Raw genomic sequence first — 9693 nt, forward strand, 5'->3', positions numbered from 1 at the left:
TAGTCAGAATATTACGCGATCTTTCTTGCCTTAACTTTAATTCTTCTTGAATATATATACTAGTCAACTTATTTAAGTCTCATTTATCTTTATTTGTATTTTGGTGAATTTTGAATGATCCAAATTGTAGAGAAAAAGAATTATGAATAAACTACATAAGGAAAGACTCATCGATATTAATACCTAATGTTTTAAGTTTCGTAGCCTTATCAATCATATTAAAGATGTGATCATAAATCCACCTAATATTTTAAGTTTCATAGCCTTATCAATAATATTGAAGATGTGATCCAAAATCTTGAGCCATAGTCAATTCCTTAGTCAATGACTTATTAGTATATTTATATTTATCTTCTATAACCCTCAAATATTTTTATATATTAGTTGTAGACAATAATGAAGTTATGATATTATTTACAATTATCATTTTTATAAATATTAGACTAAGCCTATTAGATCTTTCATAAGCATTCATTTTATTAATTTATTTCACGGTACTTTCATCAATCAAGTTTGTGAGATTTTCAATAAACAATACTAGGCTAAGATCTAATATACCCAATGTAACCTATAGATACTCTAACAATTTTGAATAATTTGTACAAAAGAGTATAGGGACACTAGAAGAATAAAAGTATATGGAAGATAGTATCACTGTAAAATACAAAATAATATTAATACTTTGTGTATCCAAAATATGATAAACTATTAATATTATCTATATTTTAATTTTAGGTAAAATATTGACATATCTAATGTTCACTTGAAATTATTTATAAAAGACTAATATTATGCTTGTGAAATAGTATTATTATCTTTGAGTATATAACCTTAGACTATAAAGATATCAAAAATAGTATTATCTTACCTTATCACATATTTATTCGAAGTATATTATCTTTTGAGATTATCTAAATATCATAATCATATGTACTCAGTATGAATATAATTTTTTAGTATCATTTAAGACTAATTCTTTAATATAATTTTATTTATTATTAGTCTAAGCCACTTTGACAACTACAAGACTAATATAAATAATATAAAATTATAATTAAAAATTTTATAAATGAAAAAAATATTATAATTTATATCACACAAGTCTACCATCATACACCACTTTGATAGTTACAATTAGATAAAACTTAGAAATATAAGTTATAAATAATATTTATCAAATATGTTTTAATCTAATTTATGCAGAAATATTCATTAATAATAAAATAATGATCGTAATAATTATTGAACATTAAACAACATTAAAAAAACTCATATGATGATTATAATTATGATAAAACATAGATTATTCATTTATGTGAAAATAAATATTATTTGATAATTTTAAACATATATATGTGAATAAATATCCAAAAAATAATTATAATTTAATTATCATAAGTAAAATTTTTATCAATATGTCATAACAGAAAAGTATAAAAGAAAATTAGAATTTATAATTTTTTTAAATTTCATATAGAACCCTAAATTAGATTTGTCAACTGTTTTAATTGGGCTACTCAAACATGGGCTAGTCAATCTCAGCTAAATATTAGCCCAATTAGGTAATTCAAAATTAAAGTTGACCAAAGACAAAAATCAATCTAAATTTTATTTTTTCCAAATTCAATCAAAACAAGATTGATTGAATCTAAATCTAGTCAAAATATAGTGAAAATAAAAAAAATTATAATGGTCTCTGAATTGAATTGATTAGAGGTTTAGGGATCTATTTATAGAGTCAAAATGTGCTGAAGGTCATCACGAAAAGGTATATATTCGTCGGACACTTGGATAAAAAATAATTTTAAAACAATTTAAGTTTTGAGAATTAAATCCAACATGTACAGTGCTAAGTTAATGCAAAACATTTTTTGGTATATCTCCTTCTCTGAAATCATGTGATCTTGAGTAGCATCTCAAACCTTAAAACTCGAGGGCTTGGAAATAAAGTGGCGTCTCAATGTTCCAGGATACATGATAACAACTAGTTCTATGCTAGATAAGATCAAGTTGATAATCAAGAAAGCAGACCCTTAAGTTTGAGAAACTGTAGTGTCAGAACAACTCTATCCATGAGAAATCTAGAGACGAAACAAGAAACCTGATTACTAATAATCCAGTTTCTTTATAGTGTTGATTGCTGAATACTTCATTAGTAAGTTCTGTCAAGGAATAAAAAAGCTTAGAGAAGTGTTGGGAGAAAGAAATTTTATGAAAACCAAGGTTTGAGGAGATAGAATAAAGAAAGAGATTAAACGAGAAATCGAAAAAAAAACTATATTACTTGAAGGCTTACAGAATAGCATCTGTAATAGCATCTCACCCTCGCCTTTTGCACCGATGCTCCATCTTTTTCTTGGCTTAGGGTGTGGTAAATATGGCACAATCTATTTATAAACTTAAACCACAAATAACTCTAATGAAATAAGGACTATTGATTCAACTCAAACCCCTAATTTAATTTCAATCCAATTTAATTATAATATTTAATATCCTCTCTTAATTTAATTTTTCTTAAAACTCCAAATAATCTTCACCGGTGCTTAAATGCTTTAGTCTTCAAAGGTTTTGTAAAAATATGTATAACTTGAGCTTCAATACTCTATTTCGATCATCTTATTCTTTACTTGATATCTTCAAAAGTAGCATCTTACATGAATATACTTGTTTCTATCAAAATTGACTAGATTTTTAAATAATTTTAAAGTTGAAGAATTATCACAAAAAATTTTGGTAGATATGTTTTGATCGAATCTCAATACCTACGATATATTTCTAAACCAAATAGCTTGGGAAGCACATATTGTTGTTACAATATATTTTGCTTTTATAGTTGATATTGTCATAATAGATTATTTCTTAAAAGATCATGAAATCGCTTTAGATTCTAAGAAGAAAACATAACCAGATGCTCTTCTCACTAACAAGATCAGTTTCATAATAACTATTGGAAAAATATATACAAATAAGAATTTTTTATATCATAAAAAATGTCAAAATCATAAGTTTCATTCATAAGACTCTCTTTGCTGTCTGGATATGAACTTTTATTAGATTCTCCATATATCTATTAATCAGGCTGACTCTATACATAATATTTAGTCGAGTTACAGTTAAGTATATAAGACTCCCCATAATTTATTTATAAAAAGTACTACAAACCTTCTTTCAACAATCAGCAAAATTGAGATTCAAATCTGTTTCAACTGGAGTACTAATAGGTTTGCTTTTATTCATCTTGAAAATTTCAAGAATCTCTCGAGTATATATTTTTTAGAAGTAAAAATTATTGTATCTTGTTGCTCAACTTCAATTTCAAGATAATATTTCATCATACGCTAGATAGTAATTTTAAATTCTTTCTTTATAAAAGATTGAAACTCATACATTATATTAACATCATTACTAGTATAAAGAACATCATCCACGTATAAACAAACAATTTATAAACTCCCTACCTCTCTATATTTTATAAATAAAGTATGTTCAATTGGCATTTTTAAATCTATATGTCTCAAAATATGCATCAATCTGACGAGGCTCTCGATGCTTTAGACCATAGAATATCTTTTTTTAATCTATATATCTTATTTTCAAATTCTTTAATCACAAATTTAGGAGGTTGATCAATATTTTTTTTTTTTTTATAACTCACTATGTGAAAAGGTTGATTTAATATCTAATTGAAAAACTGATCAATTATTTTGAGCAACATGAGAAAGTACTAACCTCATTGTAATCCCCTTCTTTTGTCTATAGCCTTTTGCAATTTACTCAACTTTTCAACAGTATTATCTTATCTTAGTTTTGTTCTATAGATCCACTTTACATTAACTGGCTTTTGCTTCAGGGATAAATTAATCAACTCTCAAGTTTGATTCTTTTTAATAGAATCAATCTCCTCTTACATCGCTTTTCTTCACTTTTCATCATATGATGTCTCTTCAAAGGTGACTAAATTATCATTTGCAAATAGGGCAAAATGAACTAAGATATTATTAGCTTCTTCAACGTCAGCAAAATCATGAAGATTTTCATTGATCCTAGTTGCCTTCTAATTCTTTTAGAAGTTATAGGAGCTTATGTATATGATAATGTTAAATATTTTTTCGAAATTGATAGACCTAGAGAATCTCTAGTTGAGGAAGGAGATCCTCTTGATGTACATGGCTCCTCATTTATTTATCTGCATCTTCATTAGCTACATCTATCATATCAATTGGAATAAATTTACTTGCATCTATAACCTATTTAAAAGTTTTTTCAATAAAAATATTATATCTAATAATTATATTTTTTAATAATGAGATTATAAAGTTTGTAGACCTTTCAATTCTCACGATAGTCAAAAAATACGTAGGTTTCTCTCTTATTATTAAACTCTTAGATGACTCGTATTAGGCTTATAACCACTCCATGCCTCTTCATGAAAATAGGTGTCATATTTATACCTTTTGAGGGATATAAATTTAAAAAATATATATTTCAGATTGCAACCTCAACCTAAAAATTCTTAGAAAATGATTTGATATTTAACATACTTTTAACCATATTTATTATTATTTTACTCTTCCTTTATACAATATCATTCTGTTGTAGAGTATATGTTGTAGTCAATTGCCTCTTGATACTATGATTTTTACAAAATCTATTAAAATTATTGAAAGTAAATTCACCATCCTTGTGGGTTCTCAAAATATTAATATAGTAATTACTTTCTTTTTTAACCAAATATTTAAATTTTTAAAAATATAAAAAACTTTAGATTTTTCTTAAGAAAATATATTTATGTTTTTCTACTAAAATCATAAATATAAGTGAGAAAATATTTTCTATTAGGTAAATCAATTTGCTCACAGGTATCTAAATGAATAACTTTCAATGACGTTTTGATTCTTTTATAACTATTCTCAGGAAGAGGGTGGCGATATTATTTTCCTCACCAAGTGGTTAATCATAGGAAGTCCTATGATCATCTTTTTCTTATGTAGTATTTTTAAGCTATAAAAAATATAAATGACCAAGATTTATCTTTAATAATTGAACTAAAACAAGACTGATTACCAATATGAATATTCAAAGAAAACATTCTATTTTTGGTCATATGATGAATAGTAGCAATAACTCGACTTTTATCATCGTTAATTTTGTATATTTTTTTTGATTGATTTCATAGCCTTTTTCTATCAATTGTCTCATGCTCAACAAATTACTTTTTAATATAGAAAAAAAAGCAATATATACAACACTATCACCCTTTGTTGTAATAGGTATTTTTCTCATACCTTTAATATCAATTATATAATCATCACCAAACTTCACCTTTACAATAAATGATTTATCTAACTTAGAGAAAAGACTTATATTTTCAGTTATGTGATTACTAGCTCCAGTATTCAAATAGCATGTACCATTAGATACTTTTTCTACAATATCGCAAGCCCGTAAAATATTTTCATATTTATTTTTCTTTTCTTTACCAACATCATTTACATGATCTTGAGTGGAAGGATTCTTTAGGTATTTATAATTATAATGACCATAATCATGTGGTTTTCTGTCATGTTGGCCTCAAATTTGATCATGTCCTTTGTTGTTATAATAATTTGAGTCATCTTTTTTATTTTCATTGATGCCCCTACCTTTGACTGTCACATTTGCCTTTGGCTCTACCTCTACCTCTTCTTTTATCAAAGTAGTCATCACATTTATTGAATTGTTCATAGACCATCAAAGAACCCATCAATTCATCCATGTTCATTTCCTCAATATCTTTAGACTCCTCGATCAAATAAACTATACGCTCAAATTTAAATATTAGTGATCTAAAATCTTTTTCATAATTTTAATGTCAGTAACCTCTTCATCATTTATTTTTATTTTGTTTGTGACGATCAAAGTATGAGAAAAATAATCTGAGATAGATACAATCTGATTTGTTAAACTTTCAAACTTTGATTTCAATACTTGTAGACATAATTTTTTTTACCTTAGTCGTGTCTTAGTAAATCTTCTGAAGGGTGGACTAAGTATCATGTAAAGTTTAAATTGAGAAGATTCTTCTTAAAGATACTAGGATTTATATTTTGATGAATAAAGATAAGAGTATTTTGATTTTTATTTGTATGGTCTCTCAACTTAGTCTTCTGATTTAGGGTATAGGAATCTTCTTCTTCTTTATTAGGCTACGTAAAACCTTTGTTAATAATATCCTGAGTATCTTGGTATTTAAAAAATATCTTCATCTGGATGCTCTAGCGATCATAGTTCTTATCAGTGAATCGAGAAATTTAAAACTAAATTATATTATTAAAAAGAGTCATGTTGATGATTTTCTTATCAATATCATGAGCACTACATCAAGAATTCTTCTCTCTCTACCATTTCTCTCTCTAAAATAGTTCTATTTGATTCTCTACAGTACTATGTCTCTCTCTAAACAGTCTTATTTCTCTCTCTATAACATTAGTTCTCTTTAAATAGTGCTATTTCTCTCTCTAAACAGGATCTAATCAGGGCTTTGATACCATGTTGGGAGAGAAATTTGACAGAGACCAAGATTTGAGAAGATAGAAGAGAGAAAGAGATTAAACGAGAAATCAAAACTAAATTCTATTACTTGAAAGCTTATAGATAGTGCTTAAAGGTACCTCACCCTCATTTTTTTTGCATCCACGCTCTATCTCTCTCTTGACATAGGTTGGTGTGAATAGAACGCAATCTATTTATATTTATAGACCTAACCACAAAGCTATAATTCTAATGAAATAAGGACTCATACTTCAACTCAAACTCCTAATTTATCTCAAACTTTTAATTTAATTCTAATCAAATTTAAATTACAATCCCTGACAAAAAAAATAGAAAAAAACGTGGTACAAATGTTGACTTAGCACGACTAACTCTTAGTATAAATCTTGATATGAGCTACCTTCCGCATGTTCCCAATACATTGTGGCTATCACATGGATCGTTGGAGATTCTTTTACATTAGAGTGGGCCCTCAAAAAGTCAAAAAAGGATGGCAACTTGTCCACCAAGGCAAGTCAACAGACAACTCACTCATTAATCTTTTGCCCTTTTATCATCATTGATACTTCCACCTTAACTACCGCAACCAGGAAGATAGTTTATAATTGCAAGGATATCATTCAATCAACTGTCATGTTGAGAAGAGCACCACATCGTTTGTGAATTAGATCCATAAGATGCTTATCAAGGTTCTTCTTTGTATTTTGCTATTTGATTAGCATATGCATAGTATACAACTATGGGTTTTTTTTTTTTCCAGATTATTGTAGATATATATATATATATATATATATATTTTCTGGAGTAGATTCATCCCTTGATCGTATCTTGGTTTACACATGGTGACCATGTATCAATGAATGCCATTCTCGGATGTCGGAGAATTGATTCCCATCTTCCACATTTTTTAAAAGGTGTGGATTTTTTTTTTCCTCTTCCATGATTGCTTGTCCTCAAAGATAAACCCTTTTTGTTTTCTTTATCATTATTAATTCCAATATCAAAATTTTTCATAACAGAGGTGGGATCAGATTCGAATAGATTTTGTCATTAGCATCATCATATAAAAAACATCTATTTTGCATTCTTTGGCTATGATGTTCAGACATTGCCATCAAGAAAGACTTGTATTCTTTTTATTTTCCAAGTAACCATCATCAAAGCTTTTTCATGCACCAAAAAAGAAAAAGAGAGAGGAACTTGTTTAACTCTTGTTATGAGAAAAAGGAACGATCCCTCCTTGTGAGCATGGAACTTCATATTGATATATACATACTACACATGCTTGAGTCTTCTTTCAGATCTTGCATTTATCTTGCTTCGAGTCAGAACCTGTAACTTGTTAGAAATGTCATTGGTATTGTACGACTATATTCTATCAATTACTAATCTCGGAACATGGTCACAAATATCCGTACTGCTATGAAACCATAGACGAACATGACAGATTGAAGCGTTCAACATGTAGCTTTCTCACACTGTTCCGCACCTCTGCTGACTGCGCATCCACATGCATTCTGAAAGAAAGTCTCATCTTCATCCATAGGGGTCACATGCCATGTGAGCCCCCGGGGGGGGAATTCCCATGTTCTAACAGAAGGAAAATGATCATTGATTGAATCCCGTCATGAATGCAGCACCGATTGTTTATTTGTTCTCTTGACGACGACATCAAATCATCAGCCAGTAGAGACAACAAATGCATGACAGGAAGCTCCCAAGATATGGATGTGCATTCACCCTTGGCTATCAGAACATCCGGTTGCATTCACCCTTGGCTATGGTTTGTGCTCAGATTTTATGTTTGGATCAATTCCTTTCTTATTTCTGGATCTCAAAGAAGCCAAAGGAAGAGAAAATAAACCCTGTTTGGGGACATCGAATCACGTTAGCTGTTGGATATGGATGATTGAGATTTTGTCATCTCCGACTTACATGGTTTACTCAGGACTCCTCTCTCTACAAACTTGCCGACCGACTCAATCATTGCATGTGGTTATGCAGGAATACATTTGAGAGAAAGCCAACCCATTCGTTCCAGGCCTCTCTCTATAAATAAGCTCCGCTTGACTTCCTTGCAGCATATAACACGGCGAGGGGAACAATGGCGAGTTCTCTCAAGCTCTTCTTGGCCGCTGCTCTTCTTCTTTGCATCATTACTGGAGGTAAGTAGTAGTTCTTCTGTTCCTTTAGCCAGTCCTCCGTTTGCAGCCATCAGTTTCGAACTCATCAGTTGGCGAGTGCAGTTCGTGCAGGCCGAGGAGCATCATGCAGCCCATCTGACATTACCATATCTCAGACGAGGACAGGAGGCATCGTCGAAGGGAAGCCGGAGTACGAGGTGATGGTGAGCAACAACTGCAAGTGTTTGCAATCCCAGGTGCTGCTGCAGTGCTACGGCCTGAGTAGCGTCGAGCCGGTCAACCGCCTTGCCATCAGGCCGGTGGATGAGGAGAGGTGTATCGTCGGTGATGGTCGGCCGATCTCGAGAAGGACGCCGGTCAAGTTCAAGTATGCATGGATGACACCCCAAGACTTCCCTGTGATCAGCACTCGAATCCAGAACTGCCACTGAAGAAAGACTATGCTCCTTCTGTTCATGATCTTTTTCTTTTTACTGTAGCAAAGGGATGAAAACCTGTCCTTTTGAATTGGTAATGCATAGCTGTAAAATGCAGCAAGAGGAGGCTCGCGACAAGTCCAAAAATGTGAACGTTACTTGTTCGATCAAAAGCATTGTGTATCAGTAACAGAGTCTATAACTCATGGATATATGACGTTTATGATTTTGATAACACGAAGACATTATGATGGCATATGTGATGATGCATGCATCTGAAACATTTCAGCTTTCCTTTACTCGCAAGCTTTTGTTTCAGGATCACATGCATCCCAATGGTCTCCATCTGAGGATGTCAAAATCCAAGACGACAATGGGTTGTCTTTCCCACATCCCATGTGGACTGCATGAGATGCCTCGCTGAACACCCAAGAAAAGCTCAGCTATTCATGTAGACAAGGACATCAGCAACTGGTCCACTACACACCAAATGCTCACAAAGTTTCAAGAAAGGGTTATTGGTTATCAAGTAGCTTTGAGCCTTCAGTGCACTAGAAGCCAGGAAAAACTATAAATATTCTATAGGTAATTAGTCAGATTAA

General features: G+C 30.6%; 1 protein-coding gene across 1 annotated transcript; it reads left to right on the forward strand.

Annotated features, from left to right (window-relative positions):
• The first annotated feature begins 8546 nt into the window (after positions 1-8546).
• On the forward strand, positions 8547-9238 carry LOC103985138 (uncharacterized). Its single transcript, XM_009402762.3, has 2 exons — positions 8547-8696; positions 8778-9238. Exons 1-2 carry the CDS (start codon positions 8636-8638, stop codon positions 9104-9106), a joined length of 390 nt encoding a protein of 129 aa, XP_009401037.1. The 5' UTR covers positions 8547-8635; the 3' UTR covers positions 9107-9238.
• Positions 9239-9693: the final 455 nt, after the last annotated feature.

The sequence above is a fragment of the Musa acuminata genome, chromosome BXJ3-5 (assembly GCF_036884655.1).
Source record: "Musa acuminata AAA Group cultivar baxijiao chromosome BXJ3-5, Cavendish_Baxijiao_AAA, whole genome shotgun sequence".
Lineage (NCBI taxonomy): Eukaryota > Viridiplantae > Streptophyta > Magnoliopsida > Zingiberales > Musaceae > Musa > Musa acuminata.